At 60.4% G+C, this 26,412-nt stretch overlaps 4 protein-coding genes and 10 non-coding genes across 14 annotated transcripts; 6 read left to right on the top strand and 8 right to left on the bottom strand.

Moving 5' to 3' along the window:
• Positions 1 to 1,686: 1,686 nt before the first annotated feature.
• Positions 1,687 to 3,943, top strand: A1Q1_03417 (uncharacterized protein; the record flags this gene model as incomplete). Its single annotated transcript, XM_014323215.1, has 4 exons — positions 1,687 to 1,724; positions 1,812 to 1,845; positions 1,907 to 2,442; positions 2,497 to 3,943. 4 exons carry the CDS (start codon positions 1,687 to 1,689, stop codon positions 3,941 to 3,943), a joined length of 2,055 nt encoding a protein of 684 aa, XP_014178690.1.
• A 2,154-nt stretch (positions 3,944 to 6,097) lies between these two features.
• On the bottom strand, positions 6,098 to 6,180 carry A1Q1_t255. The gene has a single exon. It is a non-coding gene; the product is annotated as a tRNA-Arg (tRNA).
• A 415-nt stretch (positions 6,181 to 6,595) lies between these two features.
• On the bottom strand, positions 6,596 to 6,704 carry A1Q1_t254. Its single transcript has one exon. It is a non-coding gene; the product is annotated as a tRNA-Arg (tRNA).
• A 381-nt stretch (positions 6,705 to 7,085) lies between these two features.
• Positions 7,086 to 7,192, bottom strand: A1Q1_t253. The gene has a single exon. It is a non-coding gene; the product is annotated as a tRNA-Arg (tRNA).
• A 792-nt stretch (positions 7,193 to 7,984) lies between these two features.
• On the bottom strand, positions 7,985 to 8,095 carry A1Q1_t252. The gene has a single exon. It is a non-coding gene; the product is annotated as a tRNA-Arg (tRNA).
• A 355-nt stretch (positions 8,096 to 8,450) lies between these two features.
• Positions 8,451 to 8,549, top strand: A1Q1_t292. The gene has a single exon. It is a non-coding gene; the product is annotated as a tRNA-Pro (tRNA).
• Positions 8,550 to 9,022: 473 nt separating this feature from the next.
• On the top strand, positions 9,023 to 9,102 carry A1Q1_t293. Its single transcript has one exon. It is a non-coding gene; the product is annotated as a tRNA-Asp (tRNA).
• Positions 9,103 to 9,503: 401 nt separating this feature from the next.
• A1Q1_t251 lies at positions 9,504 to 9,608 on the bottom strand. The gene has a single exon. It is a non-coding gene; the product is annotated as a tRNA-Arg (tRNA).
• Positions 9,609 to 9,939: 331 nt separating this feature from the next.
• On the bottom strand, positions 9,940 to 10,022 carry A1Q1_t250. Its single transcript has one exon. It is a non-coding gene; the product is annotated as a tRNA-Arg (tRNA).
• A 2,121-nt stretch (positions 10,023 to 12,143) lies between these two features.
• A1Q1_03416 (uncharacterized protein) lies at positions 12,144 to 14,306 on the bottom strand (the record flags this gene model as incomplete). The annotated part of the gene is made up of 1 exon (XM_014323214.1): positions 12,144 to 14,306. The coding sequence occupies one exon, from the start codon at positions 14,304 to 14,306 to the stop codon at positions 12,144 to 12,146; it is 2,163 nt and encodes a 720-aa protein (XP_014178689.1).
• Positions 14,307 to 15,358: 1,052 nt separating this feature from the next.
• A1Q1_03415 (uncharacterized protein) lies at positions 15,359 to 17,336 on the bottom strand (the record flags this gene model as incomplete). Its single annotated transcript, XM_014323213.1, has 4 exons — positions 15,359 to 15,988; positions 16,041 to 16,310; positions 16,376 to 17,130; positions 17,180 to 17,336. 4 exons carry the CDS (start codon positions 17,334 to 17,336, stop codon positions 15,359 to 15,361), a joined length of 1,812 nt encoding a protein of 603 aa, XP_014178688.1.
• A 1,611-nt stretch (positions 17,337 to 18,947) lies between these two features.
• A1Q1_t294 lies at positions 18,948 to 19,030 on the top strand. Its single transcript has one exon. It is a non-coding gene; the product is annotated as a tRNA-Arg (tRNA).
• Positions 19,031 to 19,360: 330 nt separating this feature from the next.
• On the top strand, positions 19,361 to 19,467 carry A1Q1_t295. Its single transcript has one exon. It is a non-coding gene; the product is annotated as a tRNA-Arg (tRNA).
• An 881-nt stretch (positions 19,468 to 20,348) lies between these two features.
• Positions 20,349 to 26,204, top strand: A1Q1_03414 (uncharacterized protein; the record flags this gene model as incomplete). The annotated part of the gene is made up of 4 exons (XM_014323212.1): positions 20,349 to 21,668; positions 21,710 to 25,572; positions 25,614 to 25,707; positions 25,929 to 26,204. 4 exons carry the CDS (start codon positions 20,349 to 20,351, stop codon positions 26,202 to 26,204), a joined length of 5,553 nt encoding a protein of 1,850 aa, XP_014178687.1.
• Positions 26,205 to 26,412: the final 208 nt, after the last annotated feature.

Here is a 26,412-nt window from a genome sequence, read left to right as displayed (position 1 = left end):
GACCTAAGAGTGCGGGAGGAGATCCATCCTAGATCCATCTGAGATGTGCAGGACGAAGCGAGCAAGAGAGCACAGCTTGTCGATTACAGCGTGGACGGAGGGAGGGCCCGCAGTGAGAGAGCTAGAGGCAGTGTTCTGCGGATGAGTCGTGTGCTGTTACGTGTTGTGCCACGCAGAGCGGTCCAGGGCCAATGAGGCCTGAGCGTTTGCGGCATGAGGCATTAAAATTAGCTGCAGGCGTGCAGCATGCACAGGGATCGTGCGATCACATGTGCATGCGACCTAACGCTGCGACCTCGAGCCTCGACGTTCTGCTCAGGCTGCCGCACTGAGGAAATCGGAGGCATCACATATTGCGCACGGAGCTTGCAGCACTGTCCACCACCCTCGGTATCCAAAAGGCCTCTCCTCTTATGGCTCACGGCATCAAGGCTCGTAGGATTACGCCGAGCCCTGCTTTCGCTCTGTCCTGATCCGACATGGCTGGACAGCCTCGCATTCAAGCTGCACGTTCGCGTTCGCACCCCAACCCCCACCCTCCCATTCAACCCTCCTACCCTCGACTGTAACCTTCTGTCTCCCGCCTTCGTGCTCTCACGCTCGTCACCAGAACACAACCTGTGTTGTCAGTCTGTCGAGAACGGAGGGCGAGATGATAGAGTGAGCTCAAAGGACTTGAGAGTGTCACACGTTCAACTTTTGAGGATGTAGTCCGGATGGGCGGAGAGACGATAGTCAGGGAGGCTGACATAGAGACTACCAAGAGATGTGTGAGAGGGGCGCGATGCATTGTTGTAAGAAAGTGAGCAGTTGGGTTGGTGGGGAGATTGAGTGGCCCTCCTGTAGATAAAAGTGTGGGAGAGTTGGAAGGGAGGTGTCGTGGTCCGGGGAGAACGGCAGATCATGGTGAAGGAGGGCCGCCGAGAGGTCGGGTAGTCCGATGGCGGTGGTTGAGGTACGGTGTGCATCTGAGCAGAGGAGGGGCTACGGTGTGTGTCTGGCATGACTCATCAAGTTGGGAGGGGGACCGGCCCTGAGCCGACCGAAGCGACCGCCCTGGGCTCCGGCCCTGGCGCCTGGGCGAGGGTGCCCCTGAACTCGAGACAAGCCAAGGCTGGCTCAGGCTGGCTTCAGGCTGGCTTCAGGCTGGCTTCAGGCTCGCGCGGCTCGCAGGCATGGCTCTGCCCATAGCCGTGGGCGAAAATACACCCAGCACGGAAATGCAACACCCAAATCAGATATTAAGCCAACCTCTTGTTGACCTCCACCCTGCTTGCCCCCAGAACACGACCCAGACATCACTCGATGGTCCGTCGACTCCGCGTCCACAACGATCAACTCCGCCCCCGTCGCCGCATGTCTGACCGCGACCGACCCCTCCCCCGCACTGCATAACATTCACTCGTTATTTATACACACTCTTAGCCCTCGGCCCAGCCCGCAAAGACACCGCCCGCGTCGTCGTCTCAACTAGTCGCCGCCACCGTCGCCGCACCTTCCCCAGCAAGGCCGCCAACAACTCCCAGCAAAATCACCGCCGACCAGCTACTCCAGTCCAACCCAAGCCAGGACATCAGGACTCTGGACCTTACGCTCGCGAGCTTCCCAGGCAGTCCCCTGCACTCAAACACCGTGACGTCTATCGATAGCACCTATCGTTCAAAGCCGTTATCGCACTTGCCCGCAATGAACGGTGTCACTGGCGGCATTCCAAAACCTCCCGCGTAAGTATGCCAGAGTGGGCCTTCCTTTGCCTTCCTCGTCCCCACTCACGAGCCCACAACCGAACAAGTCCACTGACAGAGCTCCAGTAAGGTCTCCTGCCTTGCCTGCAGAGCCGCAAAGGTGAGTCTCGGAAGTTACTTCCGTGGATGCGCGGCCCCGCACTTGTGCTGACGTCGTCCAGCGGAAATGTTTAACCCCTGACGCCTTCACCGTCTGCAAGCGTTGCATCGACAACAACCTGCAATGCGAGTACAAGAAGCACCGCCGCGGTAGGCGGAAAAAGGATGCGTCTGGCGTTCCTATCGACACCGACATCAGTGGCAGGCTCGTTGGATCCATCGGCTCCCGCCCGACTCCCAGGGTGTCGAGTGGCACCACCCGCCAATTCCATGACCATGACTCGACCCGTCACAGCTCCCACAGTCCTTATGGCCGCGACCTCGACCATGAGCTCGAGCCTTACCGTCACTCTCCGTCGGTCACGACGACGACTGTGACCCCCATCCCCATGACGGAGGAGCAGGCCATGAGCACTCAGCACGGTATCCAGTTCTCCCACGTGGTGCCTGTGCAGGGAGAGCACACCGCCTACAACATGCCTCCTCCCAACCTCACGGCCACTCCTCCTCTCCATGCAAATATCTCGCAAGAGTTCTGCCCTGACCCCGTCATGAGCGGTCTCATCAGCGAGAGCGATGCGTTTGAGATGTTCGAATTGTGAGTGTCTTCCTCGCTCTTACGTATTCAAGTGTCCACCTCAACTGACGTCAGCTATTTTGGACACGTCAACGTGACTGTCGCTGTACTTGACCCCGTGCTGCACACTGCGACTTTCTGTCGCGAAAAGTCGCCCCTGCTGTTCACTGCTGTGCTGACTGTCACTGCAAAAATTCTCAAGCCCAAGGCATACTCGTCCTGTCTGCTGATCGCGAACAAGCTCGTCGGGCAGGCAGTCGAGTATGGTGTGTCCACGATCGAGGTCGTGCAGGCGCTGATCATCCTGCAGCACTGGAAGAAGGCGGATGATGGTAGCAGCTGGCGCAAGCTCGGCTATGCGATTCGCATGGCGCAGGAGCTCCGCCTCAATCACCGTGCGCCTCGTCCTTTGCCGGCGAATGAAAAGCAGGCGCGCCAGGTCCTGAACAGGGAACGCTGCTGGCTAAACCTGGTCGTTGCTGACTACCACCTGGCCATGCACCACTCGCTGCCTCGCATGCTGAACAATGACGATCTCGAGGACCCCTACGAGTGGCAGGTGGATCACCCCCACCTTCCTGTGCCCGGTGACCACCTGTTTGCTCCTTGGATCACCTTCTCCCGCCTGTGCCGTCTGTACGCCGACATGCTCGCCAGCATGTCTGGCAGTCACGCCAACCTGCGCAGCCTTCACTGGCTCGAAATGGAGTGGAAGAGGTGGCGCAAGCGCTGGCTCGAGCGCGACTGCGATTTCCTTCCTCAGCAGATTGCCATGATCAAGATGTGCTCGGCGCTCCTGCACTTCCACATCTGCGAGTACCGCCTTCTTTTCTGCGCCCGCTACCAAGCCAAGAACGACGGCGACACTGTCGACACTACGCAGCCTAACAGTCTGTCGTATGCGTTCGCGCAGTGCAGCGACACTGCGCTCGGAGTCCTCGAGGTCTTCGAAAACGACTTTGTGCGCCACGGGTACCTGCCCTTCTGCTTCAACCTTGCTTGGGTCGCCACGGCTATCGCCTCGGTATGGCTCGTTAAGAACATTTCGAGCATGGACCAGGTCGATCGCGTGCGCATTATTCGCGTCCTGAAGCAGGCTGAGGAGAGCACTGCGAGCGCCTCGCTGTCTTCCGATGATATGGCGGCGTACACCCACCGCCTGCTGAAGCACCTGCTCGGCACGATCAAGCCCGAGTGGCACCTGCAGGCTTCGCAGCCCGGCAGTGCGCTGAACATTTCGCCGCCGGGCGTCAACCTCCAGTTGGGCTCCTCGCCAGGCCACATGTGGACAATGCCGAGCACGACTCAGATGATCCAGGACAACCTATGGAACCCGTCGAACCCCTCGACAAACCCGTTCGAGGACTACCACACGCAGCTGCAGCAGACGAACAGCAACGACTCTTTGGCGCAGGCGTCGATCCACGCCGGAGGACACGGCAACGAGATGACGAACTTCCCGACCGACATGCTCTTCCCCGCTGCCGACGACGACATCTGGAAGCTCCTCTTCCCTCTTTAATATCTCACGATCGTTTCTTATCATTCAAAATTAAATACCGTCCTACCTCTTACCCTCGGACCTCACCGTTCCCGTATACCCCACCACACACAGGCTTCAGGCCGGCTCTGGAGTTGAGAAAAGCGAACAAAGTAGCAAAGTGTATCCTCCTGTAGCTCTAGTATAATCCACAGTCTCGGAATTTTAGCAGAAAATAAATTTACAATGTACGAGTGTAATGAGGTGGAACCGTCTGCGAGCGCAGCGAGCAAGATCATCAGCGTGATCGTCAGCACTACGAGTCTCGTAAGAAGCGTAGGCGTGGTAGCAAGTGGCACCAAAGGTACAGACCAGTGTCAGGCGCAGTCAGCGCAGTCTCAGGCGTCATAGTGGCGCGACCTCTCATTCCTCAATACCCATTCATCGACTCATTAATCACATCACCCGGGTGACCGTCCGGGTGAACCGGGGGTTCATCCACGTTTGTGGCACCCCCAGCGTGCGCAACGGACACACGATGCACCGCTGCCATTCATCCGCCCGTCCCTGTCAGGCATATCAGGAATGAGTAGGTGGCGTCTGGCTCGTGTGGCGTGTGGCGTTCTCTGAGGAGGTGAGGAGGCGTCGCTGGGCGTCCCTCGGCGTCGCCCCGTACCTGTGTGACTGTGCGATGACAGTGCCGCGACCGTGCGTGAGGGCAGGGCCGAGTGCGTCTTCCAGCGGAAGGGCATTACTGGTGCATCTGGTGCGTTCAGGATCAGACAAGTCCGGTACGCAACCGCTCCCTTTACCCTGGGCATTCGGCACACACGGCGCACGGCGCACGGTACGCTGCACACCACGACCAAAATCGCGCGGGCAGACGATTATGTCCGTGACGATACGTGACATCGGCCCTCGGCCCCGATCTACTGGCCCGAAGTGTCGGTGTGCGAAAGGAGGGTGAACTTTCGGACATGTTGGGCGGGGGACGAATGAAGAGACACCAAGTGTATGCAGATCCAACAGGGGAGCGGGAAGGGAATAAGGGGGGAGCGGGAACGTTGCCGCTGCACTGGGAGGTCACTCTGCGTCCCAACAAGGTGTGGGCACGGTAAAATTCCAAAGCTGTTGAATGCCGGTTGCCCAAGTGGTTCGAAGCTCAAATTTGACCGTTGTCGAAATTTGACCGAACCGATCGCGCCATCTCATCCCTCCACCTCCCTCCACCTTTCGCTGCACCTGCAATCGCATGCACAGACAGTTACCGGATCCAGCCCTGCACTTGCAGTAAGCGCCGGATCACTGGGCCAATGCAGAGGGGCAAGAAAGCCGGTATGGCTCGGCGTTCTAGCCCCTGTCCTCCTTGTCTTTCCGCCGGAATGAAAGGAGCGAAGGGGCAGGAGCGGGAAGCGCGGCCTCGCTCAGATCTCCAGATCTCGGGTCCCTCGGTCGTGTCGGGTTCTGAAACAGCTGAAATGACGAAGCGGAGGGCCGCCGGAGCCGCCGGCTAACCCCGGCTCCCCGCACAGCGCAGCACGTAGCGAGCGCAATGTCAGCGGCGCACACACCCTCCCCCACTCAGGCCCACCTCGGAGCATCCTCGGAGCTACTTTTGTTGCCCGCCCCCTTCGTCCAGCCTTCAATCGTCACGCTCGGATCTGGGGGTTCCAGTCAGACTGTCGCCCCCACCCACGCCCCCTGCGAGCTCCCTGGGTATAGCGCCAGATCGGGGTGCGCACCTCTTCATTCTTCTGGAATTGACCGATGGTCATCTAGTTGAATCGATTCGAAAACCCGACACACACCCCTACACCCCCCAAGGTGCAATTGGAAAAGAACGCCAAGCCACTCGGTGAATAGTTTGTCTCGGCGTTGAACGCCGCAAACCTTGCGGATGCCGTGGACAGCGCCCGGGTCTGTCGTGGCACTGGCCTGTGTCTATTCTTAGTCTCGACTTCGCCCACGGCACCCACGGCGCTCACTATGCTCCGTGCTGCGGCTGCATGTTTGCCGAAGGGGGAGCAAGGCTGCATAGCTTGGGGTGGAGGAAATACACAAAAACACCGGGTCATCGCCACATCCCGCCCGCATTCAACCATACTCCATACACTGACCACCGCCACGGTACCGACTACCGCTGTTGACCTCCCCGATGCGTTTGGGAGGGGCAGAGGAGCCAGAATAAGCCCAAAAAGGTCACGACGGGGATCGAACCCGCAATCTCCTGATCATCCGAAGAATCGTAGTCAGACGCCTTGCCATTGGGCCACGCGACCGATGGTGGTGACGCCGAGGGGCGTAACGGGCTGGGCTTGGCGCGGGGGCGAGGGCACGTGCGCCTTTCGAGGAGGGGTGGCTGGTTGGAGGTGGCTGCGGTGAGTGGCGGGCAGGAGACGGCCACGAGAATGAAGGTGGTAAGAGATGGTGGAGCTGGTTGCAAAGGTTGACTGATGCTATGGACAAGGAGGACGGGTCGATCCGACTTAGTCTTCCTCGGCTGTCCCCGTGTGCACTAGCGCCCCAGCGGCAGCAAACTGCGCTTTGACCTCTTGCACTAACCGCTGACTGCGCTGAAACACTTGACCATAAACCGAGTGGCACTTCACAACCACCTCGTGTTATCTCCCTCCCCTCACTCCGCGCCCATCCTTGTTCGCTCCAAAAGGTCTACACGTCTGCAGACATTGCAAAAGGTCACGACGGGGATCGAACCCGCAATCTCCTGATTACTCCAAGCCCCGCGATGTGCTGCGGAGGTGAGAAGTCGTAGTCAGACGCCTTGCCATTGGGCCACGCGACCGATGACAACGCTCACCGAAGGGCCAAGGCGGCGCGGTCGGCGCCGGTGCGAGCGTGGGTGCGAGCTCGGCTGCAATGAGAGGTCGAGTACTCTGGAGGAGTCCTCAACACGCGGGTGTGGTAACGACCAGGTAATGCGAGACGGGGCATTTAAACAGAACGTTCGAGCATCAACGTCCAACATGCCCCACATTCAACGGGTATACAGAAGGAGGGAGCCGGAATCTACGCCCCTATATCCATGTAGAGAGACCGCTCTTACCCGAAACCACCGTGTGAAACGCTGTGGCACACATCAACCCACCACATCTCTTCCATCGCCGTCCTCCAACTCTCACGTAAACGACTTCCAAAAGCTCCGGCAGTTGCGGAAACATGCAAAAGGTCACGACGGGGATCGAACCCGCAATCTCCTGATGTACATGAGTCTCCGAGATGATCTCGGTGACGGAGTCGTAGTCAGACGCCTTGCCATTGGGCCACGCGACCGATGGGAAGGGGCCGTGCACCCCCGGCCACGCCGACGGCGGCGGTGGTGCGAGCGCCACTCGCCGCAAACTGTAAGCAGAAAGTAGCAGAAGCCTTTAAAGTGAAAGGTAGCTGGGTGTATCGCCCAGTTCGCTTGGCTGACTAGTCCGATGGCCAGATTTCCCCGTTTGACACTTCATCTTGACGGCCCATTTTCCGTTCTCCAAGGAACACCTCACTCCAGGCCGCTGTCGAAGGTCGCATTAGCCTCTCTGGAAATCGTGTAGCGGGGTGTTGGCGCCTCCGTACGCGTACGGGCGTTGCAAACGCCAGATGTGCTCCTTCCTGTTCGTATAACGGCTAGTATGCTCGCTTGTCATTACGTAACTTGACCTCGGGAGATCGGAGTTCGATTCTCCGACGGGAAGCACAACAGAGCCGCGCAGCGTCTCCTTTTGGTCTTTTGGAGGCCCAAGGATGAAGGGAGACACGGTGGGCCACCGGGAGGTAGAGGGCGGTGGAGTACCCGCTAAACCATTTCCTACCAGAGTCACCCAAGCTTACCCCTTGAGTTTAAACACTGTGAAGTAGCCACTATGCCTAATCAAAGACTGAGCGGAGCCGTGAGATGCTTACGACGCGCCAAACACACTGCGAGAGCGCAGATTGTAAAATTGTTAAAAACTCCGGCTAGTGCCACACTCGCTCGTGGATCTCACATCAGCTGCGACACACCTCTTATCGTCTTCACCCGTCCCCCACTGCTCATTCCGCTTTTCCAGCACCCCCAGGACGACTTGCACACGCTCAAAAAGGTCACGACGGGGATCGAACCCGCAATCTCCTGATTACCTCAGAACTCCGCGATGAACTGCGAAGATCCAGAAGTCGTAGTCAGACGCCTTGCCATTGGGCCACGCGACCGATGGGGGAGAGCCGAAGGGACAGAGCCACGGCGGCGGCGCGGTGGGTGCGAGCGAACTTCGGCGTCTAATTGCCCGGACAGAGACGCAATCGGTAATGTAAGTGACGTTGCCGCCATCACGCCGAGTGCAGGTCTGCGAATTCGCGGCACCACACTGACGCCCGAAACACTGATCGTCGCGAAATTCGGGGGCATGCTGCGCTACTACACGAGGGGCGCAACCCCGCCGATTATAAGTGGCACCGGAGTGCTCACATCAGCAACCCACATTTTGACCAATTTTCCAGATTTCGCTTTCCCGCCTCCCGGGGCTTCTCAGGACGGCGAACACGATGCAGATGTCAGAAACACGTGGCATCAATGGTGTAGTCGCTATCATACTTCCTTCGGGTTCCTTTGATCCGGATGAATCATCCTTGGAAGTGGTCCCGGGTTCAAATCCCGGTTGGTGCCTCTTTTGCTGCTCCGGATGGCGATTGGAGGGGGGTTGTAGTGTTTTGCGATGTTTTTGAGAGTAATGAGGTGAGGAGGGGGATGGATGAGCACATCAGAACGACCCCGAGCCTGCTTCCTTCAGGCTTGGCCGCGAGCAAGTGTCTTCCGGGAGTCAGTGCATGTTCACATGTTGTAGTGAGGTGGACCACGTACATTCTTGTGCGTACTCCGTCCTTAGACTCTTCTGGAGAACTCCCACCTTCAAGTTCGGAGCTGGGACTGTCAGCGTTCATGTGGATAAGCAGTACCAGTGCCGAGCCCAGCATATTAAAGCCTCAACGCCGGGCTCCGATGGACTGGCAAGACATCAACCTCTTGCGGCGTGGCCAAGACAGCATCAATGATCGTCCTCTACTACCTCTCCCTCCTGGCTAGCGGCCGCCCGCGGCGGCGCCGAACTCGAGCCCGCGCCGCCGGACACCGTCGTCCCCTTCCCGTTCGTATAACGGCTAGTATGCTCGCTTGTCATGACAGACCGCGGGAGATCGGAGTTCGATTCTCCGACGGGAAGCACAGGAGCGCCGAAGAGCGTTGCCTTTTGGTCTTTTGAAGAGCGGAGGACGAGGGGGGCGTGCTGCCGGGCGTGGAAGGCTTAGGTGACTCTGGTGGAGGCGCTGATCTGCAGCAGCCGCGGTCTTTGACCCCACCTTTCACCGAGTCTTTTAGACAGCATACCGGGTGTTTTAGAAGCTCAGCAATAGGTAGCGTCTCATTGCTGGGATCCCACGGCCTCCGAAAGACAGTGAATAGCTTTTGAAGCGAGTGCTTGAAAATCACGAAAAACTCATGTTGGTGCCACATTCACATTGCCCCCTACCACCCGCCGCTGCTCCTCCCCTCGACTCCTCACATCATCTCCAACACGTCGTCATCACTCCCCCAGGGCCCCTGAGCACGCATACAGCTCGAAAAAGGTCACGACGGGGATCGAACCCGCAATCTCCTGATGTACCGAAACTCCGAGATGACCTCGTTGCTCAGTCGTAGTCAGACGCCTTGCCATTGGGCCACGCGACCGATGAAAACTGCGCCTGTGCGCCGAGGGACGGAGGGGGCGGCGCGGCTGCGAGGGCCGACGTATGCTCACTCACTACTATGAGCTTCACGTTCACGGTTGATGCGATATCATGAATCCATCGGACGGTTAGCCGCACGGTGGTGGGAGGGCAAAGAGCGTTCATGGTGGAAGCACAAGTTGAAACATGCGCCCCTCTGCTGCGCCCCTGCACCAACGCCCTAGCTACACCTTACCATATCTTCACCAAAACCTCACTGACTTCTTCCCACTTTGCTCTATCTCGCCCATTCTCTTCCCACCAACACCAAAATAGAGCTCGCGCACGCAAAAAGGTCACGACGGGGATCGAACCCGCAATCTCCTGATAACCTAACGAATCGTAGTCAGACGCCTTGCCATTGGGCCACGCGACCTGTTGAGAATAATTCGGAGAGCCAGGCTACGACGGTGCAACGCGTCGGCGCGCCCCTGCGGCGAGTGTTCGATGATCGAGCTGCTGAACCTGTCTGTAAGCTTGGACGAAAAGCTCTTAGCTCGCCTTGTGCGTGTTGCTGCTTCCTGCGTGAAGCAAAAACGATGCACCTCTGTTGCGCTGTAGGTCAGCTGCAAGCAATGGCCAAAGCAGCTCACCTTGGCGATCTGCCTGTCGAGAGCTTGTCATCGGATCGGAGTTTGTGCTTTGTAAGTCAGCTAGGTGTTTTCGCGTACGCTCGGAACAGCTTACCCTTCTCTCTCAGCTTGTTAGCTTATTATTTCTCAACTTTCAAATATTCGAACGCGCCTTTGAACAGCGAATGCCTCTGTCCATCAGCTGTTCGCTGAGCCTATAGCTTACCTCGATTCGCGAGGTGGAATAATAGCACAGAGAGAGAGAGAGAGAGATCTGCTGGTTAGCTTGATGAGAAAAGCTGCACAGCAAACCTTTCGTCTGTGGCATCGACGTTCACTGTAACGCTCGCAGTTTCTGGACGTCAGCTTCAGAAACGGCGCGCGCAGCTGTGCATACCGTATCTCGGCGCAGAGATGAAGAATACAAACTGCACGTTAGCCTTTCATACGAATGGGTGGGAGCTATCCGTCAACACACCTGAGCAGCTGCGACTTGACAGTGACCATGCACGAATGCTGTGGCGAGCTGCCTGATCAGCTGATGCGGGAGGTCGTCCAGCTCACCATTGTGTCCCCACCACCTGCAACCACTCCAGTGTCTGTTGTGAGCTATCACAGAAGCGTGGGAGAGCTCGTACCCGTTGCCCCCACTTTCCTTGCACCAGTTGGATACAGACGGGGCGTCAATGGGGTCATTCAAAGCGTGACATGACCTGGGCACATCGGCCTTCTGTCGGTCAGCTCAATCAGGCAGACCGCAGAGTTGACCGGGCAGCTGATGACGTGTTGTGGAGAAGAGGCGCTGTCGTTAGCTCTCGGTCCAGATACTACAGCTACCAGCAGCTTGTGGTCGTACCCGCAAACGGTCGGCACCGGAGCGGTCGGTATTCCCTAGTGCGGTGTGATGGACTGCAGATCAGCTAGTGACAAAGACCGCCAGCTTACGAGCTAGGCGCAGGCTGTCCATCCCGGTGTCTGAAGTCAGCTTCGATGCAAGTATCCAAGGCAGCACCGGCCAGCGAACTTGACCCCTCACTCTTAAACCTTCGCGTATCGCAATACTGCAGACGCCAGTAATGACCGGGAGGGACGGTCAAGTCTGACTTGATGCTTACAAAGTCTGGACACGAGCTCACTGGCTCCGTAAACAAGACGCCCAGACGAATGGGAGACTGGGATTAGCTCCACTGCTTTTACTGCTTTTATTAGCTAAGGAGATTCACGTCGTCTGTGAGAGCACTCACCTAGCTCTGCATTTCTGGCTGGGCCGGAGAGAGCCGTGGGATACGTGTGACACTGCGTGTTAGCTATGGCTTCATTTGGTTCGAAGCTATCAACCCATAGTATAGTGTTGCCACCGAGAGGATGGGCCGCGCACCTGATATCATCCGCATCCTGCAGACAGCTCATAAACAAGCGTGCAGCAGCCACTCCCTGTGCTCCCCACCAAGCTCGCACCGTGCTGGGTGCCTCTAACAGAGGCATTCATGTAGCCGGAAGGCTCTGCGAGTTAGCTAATGGTGCCCATAGCGGTAGCGAACCTTGCGTCGCCGCTCGCAGTGATTCCGCCTCTACCAGCGTGATCCGCGGACTGAGGTCAGCTCGCCCATCCGAGTGACAGCTACCTTCTGGTCGGTGCTCGAGTTGGATGGTGGTCGTCAGTGTGGGATGTTGAAGTGTGCGGAGGGAAGGCAGTGTGAGTTGACGTGTCAGTGTCTCAAGTTTCAAGCGATCGCCGCGGCATCAGTTCGCTTGCGCCCCAACGGTATCCAGAAACCCTTCGTTGCATGTTCGTAGTTACAAACTAAACTTCTGTTCTCTTACACTTGGCTCTAGCGCCTTTTCGCCTCGCCTCCCTATTAATCACCGAGTCGTCCCACTCGCGATCCGGCCTTTGGCTCAATCCCAGCTCGCTCCGCTCGCGCTTAGAGCTTGCAGCAAGCCTTGTCCTTGCCCTCGTTGACGGGGGCGTTGTCCTCAATCTCCTCGCTGGCGACCTTGAAGAGGGTGCTCTGGTTGAAAGCCTGGGTGGAGGGGGGCACGTCGATGGCGGGGCTGCGTCCGAAGAAGTCGAAGGGCTTGAGCGAGATCATGTGCGTCTCGACGGGCATGACGGGGTAGTCCTCGACACGGGGGTTGTGCGTGAGGCCGAGCGTGTGCCAGACGACAATGTCCTCGTTGTCCGTCTTGTCGTCGCGGCCGACGTACGTGCGCATGCCCTTGGCGTTGCCGTACGACTGGTTCGTGTACTTGCCCGCGGCGTAGTACTCGCCGTCCTTGTACTTGGTGACGTAGACGTGGTGCTCGCCAAACTCGGCGCGCGCGTACTGCACACTGTCCGGGTGCGCGAGCATGAGCTGGCTCGCGGCGGGGACGAGCTTGTAGCCCACCGGCTTGCCCGAGATGGGGTTCTTGACGTTGGGGTTGACAATCTTGAACACGCGGTTCTTGTGCGGCGCAGCGTCGGCACCGCCGGAGCGCGTGATGGGCGTCTTCTCGACAGTGTAGCCGACACCCCACTTGTTGTTCTCGGGCGGGTTCTTGGCGTCGAACGGCATCGGGACAGAGTCCTCCTGCACCACAGTGTTGTTGTGGCCGTCGATCGCGGGGTCGATACGGATGCTGAACAGGTGCTGGTGGTTCGTGCCGAGGACACCGGGGGAGACGACGTTGCCGTAGGGCGACAGCTCGCCGGGGAGGATGGCCGCGGTGGAGAGGATACCGGTCGCGCGGATCTCGAGGTGGACAGCAGCGGCCTGGTCGAAGCGCCAGTTGAAGATGTACTCGTAGTTAGCGACAGTGAGGATCGTCTGCAGGATCAGGATGCGCGAGCGCGTAACAGCAGGGCGGCCGGTGCGGTAGTTGGTGTGCTTCCATCCGATGCCGTCGTCCTGCTCGTGGATGCAGACGACGCCCTGGAGCGTCTGCGTGTCGCCCTTGACGTCGAGGTGGTCAAAGTCGAGGTAGTGGATCTCGCCGAGACAGTCGCAGCCGAGCTTGAGCTCGTTGGCAGTAAGACCCGCACCGACGTCGCCGAGGTCGAACGCCTGCTTGCGGTGGAAGGGCGCACGGGGGTCGCCGTAGGGGACAGTCATGTCCGAGACGGAGAGACGGTAGAAGGTCTTGCGGCCGTCGTAGCGGATGTCGGAGAGAACGAGACCCTCGCGGTAGTTGAAGCCGATGTGCATGCTCCACTTCTGCCAGCGGAGAACGCGGCCCTCGAGCGAGAACGAGGCACCCTCAGGCTGGATAACGCGGTAGGGGCGCAGGTCCTGGCGGAGCTGAGTGCCAGAGGCGACGAGGAGCTCCGGGTCGTACTCGTTGCTCTCGTACAGGTGCCACGGGAACGGCTCCTTGAGGTCGAGGAAGGTCTTCTCGCCGGTGCCGAAGATGGGGGTCCAGTCGATGCGGACGAGAGAGAAGTCGTCCGAGCTCATGACGGGAACAAGGGGGAGGGGAGCGGAGTAGTGGCACGAGTCGGGGTTGCCGTTCGTGTTGGCGTAGACCATGAAGGGTGTGTAGCGGTTCTTGCGCTCAAAGTCGTCCGCGCCGTAGATCCATCCGTCGGCGACGACCTTCCAGTGCTTGGGGAGGCCGAGCTTCTCGATAGCGGCAAGGAACTCGGGGTGCTTCAGGAGGGCCTCCTCGGCGGCGAGCATCTCGGCCATGTCGGGGGGAACGTGGAGGTCGGTCGGGCACTGCACAGCGCGCTCGACCTTGGCCTCGCCGTCGAGCGAGACGTAGAACTCGTACCAGCTCGTCGAGTCCGGGCGCTTGACACCGGCGAGACACTCGGCGCGCCTCGGCAGGCGCTGGACGGGAAGGCCCTGGTGCCATCGGTCGAGCCAGGGGGCGAGAACGGTCTTCGGCGGGTCGATGAGCTGGATGCTCTTGAACCAGAAACGGTGCTCGCCCTTCTCCTGGGCGTCGACGTATTGCTTGATCGCGTGGGTCGCGGCGCGGACCTCATCCTTCGACAGCGGGTCGAGGGGGTGGTAGCCCTGAGTGGAGCGCGCGGCCTGGGGGCCGCCGGCTCCGCTGATCGACAGGCCGGCCGTCGCGGCGGACAGAGAGGCACTCTTCGACATGGTGTGTTCGCTATGTGGTGGTGGGATGTGAAGAGAGCGAATGTGGAGAAAACATGACAGCGGTGCGGGGCTCGGTCTTATGTATCTTTTCACGCAGGTGTGGGGGCATGTCTCGGGTGGTCACCTGGAGATGCGATCTGAGTGGGCAAGCCGAGGTACGAAAGCTTGCGAAGCCGGACCCGCCGTCATGTGGGCATGTGGTGCGGGGACGTAAGGGACAGTGGGGGCGATCAAGGACCGATCGCGCAAAACCCGAGCTTCAGACGGAGGTTGATTGGTACCCCGTTCGACTTATCGATAGAGCGCGCTGGTTGGATGTGCATGCGCGCGAGCCCAGTGGGCAGCAAGCGTGCGCTGAGCCTCGTATCACGCGAGCCTTGAGAACCTGCCAGGCGGGCTTGACGAGAGCCGCGTATCAGAAGCCACCATCTTGGATGTCCCGCAGGTATTACCGCTTGCTTCTGGGGGGTGCGAAGGTTCGTCCGCTGGCACGGATGCGTCGCCGTGTGCGCCGGGCGCTGCTGGCACCGCGCTCTGGAGCCGCGATAACCGCAATCTCCCATGTCATGTTGCTAAGCCTGGCACGTTTTCTCAGCGCTCCACCCTGTGCCTCCCCCGCCCTCGCTGGGTCCACCCCCAATCATGGTACTGCATTCCACTCGGCGTCACCCGACAACGGACCTCGGCTGACCCTAAGTTCGCCTCAACCGAACTTCGCATCGGAGCTCGCGAGTCACGTGCATGGCCTCTCAGTGGTGGAGAGGAGGTAGACACTCCGCTTCGCTCGCATCACCCGAACTCGCTACCATATCTCCCATCGCCCGTCCTGCTATCGCAGCGATACCGGCTGTACCGACTAGATACTGACTCATGAGTTGGTGTTGGTCCTACTTGGTTGCCGCGACTGGGGCCGTGAAAGCGGAATCGGGAAATGGTTCACCGAGATCAAGCCTGATGGGTTCCCACAAGCTGGTCCCATGTCTAATCTGTACATCCCCAGACGGCTATCTTGTATCTTGTATCTTACAATCTCTCTATGCCTATCATTGTGACTAACCGATTATCGCCGGCCGTCCAATCTCAATTGCAACCTCGCGCCAGTTCGAACTCTCGTCGTCGTAACCCTGGTCGATGCGCTTCCACATCTCCTCGATGATCTCGCGCGACACCTCGAGCTCATGACAGCATTGGTAGGCAAACGTCTTCATGACGCCGCGGGCGACGTTGCGCTTGTCAAGATCCAGCAGCACGGAGCAAGCGACGATCAAACTCCAGTTGAGGAACTCGACCTTGTCGCCGACTTCGATGCAGAGCTCGAGGATCGCCGAGGCACTCGACTGCACATCGGCATCGTCGCGCCCGCGCTTCTGCATGTCGCGGAGCAGAATGATCTGCATCCCGTGCCAGAGCGTCATCGAGCCGATCATTGTGCGCGGCGCCATGTAACGAGCAGGTGCCTCCGATCGCCACGTGGACATCTCGACCTGAACGTTCGTCAACTGGCGCGAGAGCTCCATGCGCTCCATGGCAGCCGGGCTGTGCAACGACACGGCGGGATCGAGTTCGTTTAGCGGTCGGTAGTGCGCCTCGAACTTGCGCCAGCGAGAGTAGAGCGTCAGGACGGTTGCGGCCAGGCGAACCATCGACCGGTCGAACCCAACCAATGACTCGAGACTCTCCCACTGCGGTCAGCCACAAACGCCTCGATGCGCTCCAGGCCCGCAAGCCACTCACCTCCCGATCTGTCGAGCCTGTTGTTCCGAGAAGCTCCCACCACGACGAATCCTGGTCGAGCACCGTGGGAGGGTCGCCCGTCGAGAAGCACGAGAGGAGGTCGTGCATGACTGCGTGCTCGATAAGGTATCGGCGCGCAGGCGGTGGAGGCTTGATACCATCCAAGAACGCATCGACGCCTCGTCGGCTATACTGACGCCAGTCGCGCCCAAAGAGCAGATTCCCGGCGCCACCACGGTGTGCGATAGCCGCCTTGGCATAGCGCAACGGCTCACGCCAGGAGACACTTGCGGCCAGGATCTGGTGTTAGCTCAGTGGGCGGCTTTCGAGCTTACATCATTGTCCACAATCATGAGACTGGCTGCGAGGAAGGCGTCGTGCCCCAGCTCTCCGGGCGTTCTGCGGGCTTGCCGCAGCAGGCCGAGGGCGGTATGGCGGTAGCGCTTCGAAAGTTCGAGTGTGTGTTCCGCCTCGCTCGACCGCGCCGCGGCTTCAAAGAAGCTCAAGTGGGTCGCTCCGATTGCTAGCACCGAGTACTTCAGGGCGCTAACGCTCAATGGTGCTTCACCCGACGGGAAGAGGAACATTGGAGCGAGGTGCTCGATCCACGGGTTGTGGTCCTCGTCGATGACTGTGATGCTAAGTGCGTAGCTGAACGCATGCGCAAGACACTTCAAGTCCTCGGGCTCGGGGAAGGCATGGCTGAGGAACTCTGGAGGCGAGATGTTCGGGTTGTTGAAGTAGTTGCCCATCTTTGTCTTGCGGAACAGAGCATGCACCATTTCCAGAGGCTGCACCGAATCGAGAAGGCGCCTGCGGTCGGCGCGCGGAGGAAGGTGGATCGACGAGTTGCGGAACGGGCCTTGGTCGTGTGAGGGACCGGCATGAGCGAGCTGGTCAATCTGGTTCAGCGGCGGGGAAGGTGTCTGGCGGGGAGGAAGGAAGTTGTCTTGATACGCAGCAGCAGTCGCGGCCATGTTGGACGGGCGGTTGTGCCTGCTGCCAAGGGCAGCATCGACGGCCTTCGGGTCAAATGCCTTCTTGACGGGGTAGACGCATTGCGCCGAGTAGTTGATGCAACGACGGCACTCTGGTCGCTCTGAAGTTGTCAGCTCTGTGACAGGATGTGGGTAGCTCACCAAGGTCACACTTGATGCGGCGTGCACGGCAGACGAGGCATCCGTTCCTAGAGCGAGTACGCTTCGGAGGTGGTGCGGAGCTGGAGCTGGCCTGGTTGTTTGCGGATGCAGGATCCGGGTCGCGCTTTGGCGGGGAGGTGGGAGAGGTGGAGGACATGGGATGGAGAGGATGACCAGGTAGGTGGCCAAGAGGCGACTGTAGCGAGATAATGATCAAGGACAAGTCGAAAAGAGGATGTTGACCAAAAGTCGGGGCGCCAGAAGTCCAGTCAGGGGGAGGGCGGGTGGAGGCCAACGACAGCTTGAGCAAAGGACGTCACTTGATAGAGCAGAGAGGGGCCTCGATGCGCGGTCTGTGCACCAGAAATGGAATCAGAAGCTTACGACCCATACGACACGAGCGTCGCTCTATGGCCACCCCGCCCAGACACCAGGTTGCCTCGAGTTGCCCCACTCCACTGGCCCCGCTTGTGACTTGCCCGAACCGCGAGAGTGGAGGGCTCGGCCTCGGTTCACTCGCCTAAATTGACCTCTCCCGGCGTCTAAATGCACGCCAACCCTGCGAGTGCACCCTCGGTTCCTCGGACCATCTATCCCTCTCATTCGATCTTGCACGCGTTTCACATCGTCCATTTGACCTTTTCTGCCATCGTTGCCAACGTCCTCATCCCCCCGAACGCGGCCTCAGCAACTGACTGGTGCAACTCGAAGCCTCATTCACAACTCGGCGCCAGCCTTCTGCAACCTTCTCTCAACCAATTGCTCCCGAATTACCGATCTTGCGCGTGGAAGCCAAACGAGGCTGCGGATCGTATGCTGCATTCGTTTTCCATGCCAAACGGGCAGCAAACAGGACGGTCTCTGCGTGAGCCATCGCTCTGTTACTGGTCTTCTGGTCCAACTACAAGGGAAGCATGGTTTACCCGTTGCCAGCAAGCTGCTGGAAGTCAACAATGCTTCGAGCGCGCAAGCGTACCAGCAGCCTTGACGACACCTGCGGCGGACTTGTCTTCCTCCGCATTGCGTCTGCGACCCGTCATTCCGGTCGCCAGGCGGTAACTTGACCATTCAACGCTAAACACACGGATCTCAGAGTGTGCTGATTCAGATGACTGACGCTGCGCCGCGAGGCGCTGAAACAGGAACCAGTGGAACAATGCTGAGGCGCAGGCGAGAAGCAGAGCTAAGCGGCGCGTGATTCCAAAGGGGCGTCAATGCCTGGTCCGGTCCCGCATGCGATCGTTCCGGCTCTCAGTGGCCTTCCCCGTTGCTCCACGTCAACTTCGTGCTTGAGGCTTTCAGTTTCCCAGCGTTTTTCTCCTCACTTTGTGAAGAGTCGTTCATTGCAACTCGGCATCCTGGCCAGGTAAGCCGCTGTAAGCGCTTCTCTAGCTGACATCCAGGATGCGTTTTTGATCGGCGTTTGGAGGTCGTATGGCTTTGGGCTCGCTCTCAAAGGAAGTCATCCCCCCCGCTCTTTACTTGAAGTCTTCTGCCCTACTTCGAGGGAAGATGCCTGACTTCGGCTCTGGCTCTGGATCTCTGGAGAGCTCAAGCTCGCTGGGGACGCAATAACTATCACCACCCCTACCCCTCTCGTGGCTGAAAGGTGCTCACCTTTCCCTCATATCTGTCCCGCTTCATCGCCTTCCTTCTGTCGCTTCTGTCGCACACAGATGAACCCAGGGAGGATGGGCTGAACCGTCGAATCGCGCTGGGGTTCGGGAGGCGCGGGACCTCACTCCGGCGAGTCACTCAAATGTCAACCGGTCGCGTGGCCCAATGGCAAGGCGTCTGACTACGATTTTCGGAGTTATCAGGAGATTGCGGGTTCGATCCCCGTCGTGACCTTTTTTGTTTTGTTTGGGACTTCTGCGAGGCTGAGATGAGGCAGAACGGAAGATGGGACCGCTGCGAATAAATGAGAGCGGTGAGTGAAGAGATTTCACTATCTTGTCAGCGATTGAGGGGCGTCGGAAGCAGTTTTTGCTTATCGCTACGCCCCGTACCTCGCTCCGATCAACCCAACCAACCTTCAACGTTCGTCTGTATCCTTCTTGCTGATCACTGCATCACACTGTCACTCTCCGCGCTGACAGCAGACGTTTCTCCGATGGCGGCCACGTGCCGTCGCACCCGCGCGGATGGCGGCGTCTCCCAGCGTCGCGCACAGTTTTCATCGGTCGCGTGGCCCAATGGCAAGGCGTCTGACTACGACTCGATGACCGAGATCATCTCGGGTATTCAAGTATATCAGGAGATTGCGGGTTCGATCCCCGTCGTGACCTTTTTGATGCTCTGTGCGATGCATGGGGCTTAGAAATCGGATGGGGAACTGATGATGAGTGTTTTCTGTGAGAGGGTGGGTTGGCAGGAATGGAGTGTGGCGTGACTCCGTGAATTCGTCAGGTTTCAGAACGCGCCTGATTTTGTAATGTCGCCGGTCTGACGGATGGGCCATTTTAACCCAGCTGCCTGAAGATACTGACGCTCCCACAGAGGACTCGTTGGGACGCCCGGAAGGCTGTGCGGGCTCGCAGTGCGACGTGTGTGCCAGACGATTTCGTTGTCCGATGCCGTCGGACGTGGGAAGATCGAGTGTGTGGAGCCGTCGACTCTTCTCGCTCACAGGTTGGGTTATGGTAGTCGCTCATGCAACAAGAGGCTCAGTTTGGCGGCATCGACTGCACTGACGGTGAATTGATCGACTGCTCACCATGCTCCCTCCGGGCTTCCGTTGCTGATCGAACAATGCGACCCCGATGATCGACCGGCGACGCGAACTGCCCATTGTCGGCATCTCACCACACCGCCATCAGTGTGCCGTCGCGCTACCTTTGTCCCTGGCATCTCTCCTCCTCGTCGCAACCTCGCCACCTACACACTCCAAATGTGCACTCAAGTTGTGTGTCTGCCCTTCCCATGTCACCCCGCCTTCCCACGGGGCTCGGCGAGCGCAGCGCTGGGCGAGGAGGGATATAACGCTGGCGAGGATGTTCCCACCATCATCAACACCACTCACCGCTGACGCCGACTCACCATCATCGTCAAGCATCCGCTAATCTCTGCGATCATCAAGGACCTCTTTTCAACATCAACTCCCAAGGTCCCCGAGCTTTGACCTTCTGGATCAACTCGATCGACACACCTAAACCAACAACTATCCGCCATGAGCACCCCTCGCCGCCTGGCGAAGCTCCCGCAGCGCAAGCCCCGGCTTGCCGCCAAGTCCAAGGCCACCCCCGCCGCACCAGCCGTCACTCCCGCGACGGCCACCGTCTCGTCGACCGTCTCCTTCGCGCACGTCCTCGACGCGCAACAGGCCATGATGTTCGGCCGCCAGCTGGACATGGAGGGCGATGAGGATCTCATCGACCTCCGCATGTTCATGAAGGAGGCGCTGGACGCGCACGACTCTGCCGCCGGTCCCAGCACCAGCTCTACTTCGGCGCCGGCGCTGTACCTCAACCGCTCGCCCGGGGACACGGAGCGCGACGATGATATGGAACTCTGTCGCGGCTCGGACGACGAGGCAACGCCCCTTTCCACCGCTCAGCCCGTCATTGAGTCTCCCGCTGCCAGCGTCTATCAGCAGTCCGAGGGCGAGGAGGAGATCGAGTACCACGGCGACTGTGACGAGTACTTCGAGGACTTCGACTACGGCTATGCTTCGGGCGATGGCACGCGTGTCGTTGACAGCCGATATGACTACACCGACTCCGAGGAGGAGGACGAGTCCGACCCCAAGTCTGCGGCCGACCCCGAGTCGTCCATGCCTCCTCCTCCTCTTCCCGCCATGCCGCCTCCGCCCGTCCCCTCCATGCCTCCTCCGCCTCTTCCGCCGCCCTCTCGCGCGTACCTCAACAAGCAGCCCTCACCCTTCACCGCCCACGCTGGCCCGTCTCGCGCTCCCGCGCCGGCCGTCTTCCCGGACTCTATGGGCAGCTTCCACACGACCGCGCCGGCCGTCTTCCCTGGTGCTGCCGCTCGTGCCTCCGCCACAGTCCCTTCGTCGGGGCCATCGTCGGGAACTCCGGCATTCTCTTCCGCCAGCCCCATCATGCTCAAAATCAAGAGCGCTGATGTCCAGGCTGCCAAGCAGTACTCGAAGGCGAAAGGTAAGGGCAAGGAGGTCGAGACGGGACCGCGCCGACTGGCAAAGCTGCCCACGCGCCGTGCTAAGTCTGCCTCTATGGAGGGTGGCACCCCGTCGCCTGGTACTGTTGAGACGACTGCCGAGGGCACCTCCCAGCCCGCAGCAACCACCCTGCCCAGCACTTCTCTCGGCCCTGTTGCGCCTATGGTCGTCGAGCCCACCACTCCTGGGCCGCAGCCTACTTCCTCTGCTCCCGACACCGCGACTCCGATTCCCACGGCCTCAGTCTCAAGGCCCACCCGTCGCCTGCCTACTAGGCGTTCCGCTCGTCTCGCCGCGCTGGCTGCCTCTTCGGAGAACGTTGTCGCTCCTCAGCCGACCGCGAAGGGGAACGTAAGTCAACAGTTGTGGCGCCTTAGCTAATCACCCAACAGCAGCAGAGCGTCCTTCCCTCTGTTCCCAGCATCGTGATCACCGAACCGTTGGAGCCCGCTGTGGCGGACACGGCCACCGAGCCTGCAGCGTATGCCGATCCCTACGCCACTCTCCAGGTGCCCTCAGCCACTGCCCCTGCGCATGTTGCCGAGCCGAGCACACGCCCCCTTACCCGCGAGTACGACTTCTCGCTGCTTCCCAATGTCGCCTTCGATGTATCGGGCACCGAAGACCCTTACTCGTACTACGCCGGCGTCAACGTCAACAACATCGACTTCTCGACCTTTGACTTTGCGAGCCTCGACTTGTCCGAGTTTGACTTTTCGACCCCCATCACTCCCGGCACCGCGGACCCGTACCTTGACTCCTCGTACTCTGACGAGTCCACGCCGCTCACCACCGAGCAGTTCCAGAGCCTGTACAGCCTGACGTTCTCGGACACTCCTGAGCAGCCGAGCAACTTCCTCTCGTCGCTCTACCCGCCCACCGCCCCGTCCACTACCGCTTCCTCCAGCGCCCCCAATGCGCCTCTCGGTGCTGTCAGCGGTGCGCAGCAGGGCTTCCCCGATGGCCTCATCGACCCGGCGCTCAGCTCCCCACTCGTCACTGGTGGCGTCGGTGCTGGCCACACCGGTACCAACGGCGACGCGATGGATACGGACGGTCCCGAGCTGACTCCTGCCGAGGTCAACCAACTCCTCGCGATCACGAACAACCTCACTCTCGGCCCGACCGACGCTCCCTTAACCAGCGACAATGCAGTGAGCATCGTCGCAGACCCTTCGCCCGTCGCCTCCGACTTCGGAGCAGAACTCATGGCGACCAATACCACCAGCACTGCCGAAACCGGCGACGCGAGCATGGACCTAGAGGAATACCTCAGCACCCTCTCGCTGACCCAGCTGCAGCAGTTCAGCACCTGGATCGGAGAGCAGCAGGCGATGGAGCTTGAGACTGGCGCTGCTGGCGACCTCTCCACCGCGCAAGTCGATGAGCCCATGACTCAAAGCGCCCGTCTCCAGTTCGTCGACGCCACCCAAGCCAGCGAGCCCATCACGCTCGACGACATTGCGCAGGCGCAAACGTACCTTGACGAGCACCTCCCACTCTCGACCGCATCGGAGTCGATCGCGGTTGACACGGACAGCCCTTTGTCCATCACGGCCGTGGGCGAGGCTGAGGCCCAGGCCGAGTTGCAGGGGCTCTTTGCCGGATTCGGAGGCTTGTCGCTGGCCGCCGCGAGCGCCACCGACACTGCCGGCCCTATCCCTATTCAGACCGACGCCGAGCCCGTTACAGTCGTCAGCGCTCCGGAGAGCATGGAGCGGGAGAACATGGACGTGGCGGTCGATACTGCAAGTGGTGCGACCATCACTATCCGCGACGAGCATTCCGCGGAGGTCACGTCCATCGCTGTCGTCTCTCACGCCGATGACGTTGCGCCCGTGCCCGAGACTGGCGCCACCCACACCACCGAGCCAGTCGTTACCAGCCCCGACGCCGCCGCCACTCCCGTGGATAACACCGAGCAACCCACCGTCACTCCCCAGGACGACGCCCCGCAGCCCACCGCCGACACCGCGGACGACCTCACCCGCACCCTGCACAGTATGAGGATGTCGACTCCCGCGCCTGATGCAGCTCGGGCCGAGAACGACAAGCCTACCGCGGTCGACGAGACTGACGCAGCCGTCACCGTTGAACCCTCTAGCCACTTTACCGTCGACACTCCCGTCGACACCACCACGCCCGCCATGCCCGCCGTTCCCGACAGCAGCAAGAACAGCGAGGATTCTGGCTCTCCGGTTGACAAGAACACCAGCACACCCGACAGCACCAGCGCGAACGAGAGCGCCAATGTCCACAAGAACACTGCCGATGCCACCGACCCCGCCGCGGCGGACGGTGCCACCACCAGCGAGGCGGTCAGCACCGCACCCCAACCACTCGACGACGCGACCGACACCCCTGCACCCGCCAACGCAAATGTTGATCTTCTCGCCGAGGTCGAGGCCAAGATCGCAGCCGCGCTCATGGACAGCCTCGTCGAGCGCTTTGCCGCTTTCTCAGCCTCCGATAACGATGACGACGCGGCCGTCGAGGCCACGCCGACCGAGCCCGCGCCAACCCCGACCGCCGCCGAGCCAGACTCGACCACGTGTGCAGAGCCCGCCGAGCCTGTTCTCGCCACCGATGTCGACAACAGTGTCAACGCGGACGCCGAGGCGACCCCAGACACCGAGCAAGAGCAGGTGGCCCACTCCCAGCACGAGTCTGCGGACGACGAAGTCTCGTCATCGTCGGAGGAGGAGCCCGAGACCAAACCAGTCATCTCCGAAACCGCTGCCGCAAGCCTTCGCGCCCGCTTCCGGAAGTGGATCGTCAAGCCGGCCGAGCCTGCTGTCTCTGAGGAGCAGGAGGAGCAGTCGGCGCAGCAGCCAGAGCAGACGACGCAGCCCGCAGGGACGGAGCAGCAGGAGTTCGACTCCGAGAAGCCACAGGAGCTCGCGGAGAAGGACGACTCGGATGACGATGCTGAAACCGCGGTCAAGCCCGTCATCTCCGAGGCCGCTGCCGCCAAGCTTCGCGCGCAGTTCCGGAAGTGGTCCGTGAAGCAAGCTGAGCCTAGCATCTCTGCGGAGCCGCAGGATCAGCCAGATCCCGAGGAGCAGCCAGAGCCTGCGAATCGACAGAAGCTCGAGGCGCAGCCGGAATCGCCGGTGTCGCCTCAGCAGGAGCGATCACCTACCATCGAAGAGCCCTCGCCAGAGAAGTCTGAGGACGAGAACGCCGCCTCCAGCTCCGAGCACGCCCTCGCCAACCTTCTCGCTCGCTTCCAGGAGTGGGGCGGCCTGAAGCAGGCTGACACCAGCGTCTCCGAGGAGGCACTGGCTCAGCACGGTTCTGGCGATGCGGTCAACAAGCAGGCTCAGGTCAGTGCTGTGACCGCCTCCGCTGCCCCCGCCGTCAAGCTTCGCGACCGGTACAAGCACTGGCCGCTGAAGCAAGTGCAGTCATGCATCCCCGAGAAGGTGCAAGCTAAGCCGAAGCCCAAGGGGTCTGAGGAGGAGAAGAAGCTCGAGCAGCCCGAGAAGCCTGAGATCGGCAACGACCGGCAAACGGCCGAGCGCCCCGCTGCCGAGCTCCCGGAGACGGTCGCAGCCGACCTCTGTGCCAAGGTCCGCGCCTGTGAAACGGGTTTTCCCCCATCCGGCGATACCGACGGCGCGGCTGCGGACGTCACGACGGGAGCCAGCCCCGAGGTCCAGGGTGCCTCGACCGAGCTGAACTCGGAGGCGGGAACGCGAACCGCGGCCGAGGACGTCTCAACCGACTCGGAGTCTGACTCGGACAGTGACGAGTACGTCACTGCCTACGAAGGATCAGACGGCGACTCAGACTCGGACGACAGCGAGGATGGCGGGTACTGGACCGGGTCGGAGGCTGAGGACTGCGCCGCTCTGTACACCAGCAGGGGTGTCAGCACTCCGCAGCGGAGCCAGACTGTCGTCAGTCCCTGCGAGGACGAGAAGGAGGAGAAGAAGGAAGAGGAGAGTCGCGAGGAGTCTGAGGCGACCGAGAAGCTCGCGAGCTCGGCAAAGCCTTTCATCGGATTCCCGACGATCGAGAGCGCCGCGTGGACGGTTGGGAGGTGGCGTCGACCTAAGCCGGCGCGACTCTGTCGAGAGGGGCTCGAGAAGCTGAAGAAGGAGCGGGAGGCAGACTGGCGCGCCAGTGGCCGCCTGAGCAAGAGGTCGGCTGAGCAGTTCTCGGCCTCGGCCGGCGAGAACCTCCCTGGCTTCCTCGTTGCTGCCTACTTCCCCGAGGCGCAGCCCCCGAAGCGACTTCACGTCGCTGACAGGTATGTTGTCCATTCACCGTTGCCCCTGCTGACCCCGCCAGCCCGGAGCAAGCGCCGGACGAGCTCGCGAGCGACTCCTCAGGCGCGGTGCCGCCGGAGGACGGGATGCTCATCGACGAGGATCTGATGGAGGACGTTCTTGTTGAGGAGGGCGAGCTAGAGGCGCAGATGGATGAGGAGGAGCAGATGGAGCAGGAGGAGAGGATGGACCAGGAGGCGGAGGCGGTGGAGGTTGACGGAGAGGGCGACCACGCCATGTCGGACGCGACACGCGCGAGGAGGAGTGGGCTGGACCCCCGCCTTGTGGCCCTCCTCCGCCCCGACTCCGCACCTCTGCACGCTGTCCGCTCGCCCAGGTCAACCAGCAAGCGCCACCACCCTTACCAGTGGAGGGGGGTGGCGAAGAAGGCCACACCAGGGCGGCTCCGCGGTCCCTCGGCGTCGCGAACCGAGCGAGGCTTCCTCGCCCGCCTCACTCTGCAGGCGGTGAAGCTGCTCACCGCCGTGGGCAAGAAGGCGGCGAGGGTGACGCGCAGGCTGAGGCGTCTCTCGCTGCCGAAGTTCCGGCCAATGTTGCTCCAGACGTAGTCGCGCCGGACCGCTGGGTCGGAGGAGGGAAGGAGCACGGTTAAGCACACGGCTCCAACCACCACCCAACGCCATCCGTGGAGCCTGAGCGAGACCGTGCTTGAGAGGGGCTCCGAACGAAAAGGAGGGAGAGAACGGTACACATCGAGCGGTCCCAACCACCTGTAGCAATAACAATAACAACGAAAGCAAGAATTCCTCTATCGACAATACTGTAACAAGAACTGCAACTGTATCAACAACAAACGTACC

This window comes from Trichosporon asahii (assembly GCF_000293215.1).
Source record: "Trichosporon asahii var. asahii CBS 2479 unplaced genomic scaffold scaffold00056, whole genome shotgun sequence".
NCBI classification, from domain to species: Eukaryota; Fungi; Basidiomycota; class Tremellomycetes; order Trichosporonales; family Trichosporonaceae; genus Trichosporon; species Trichosporon asahii.
The sequence above is the reverse complement of the archived record's forward strand: the minus strand, read 5'-3'. Positions and strand labels throughout refer to the sequence as shown.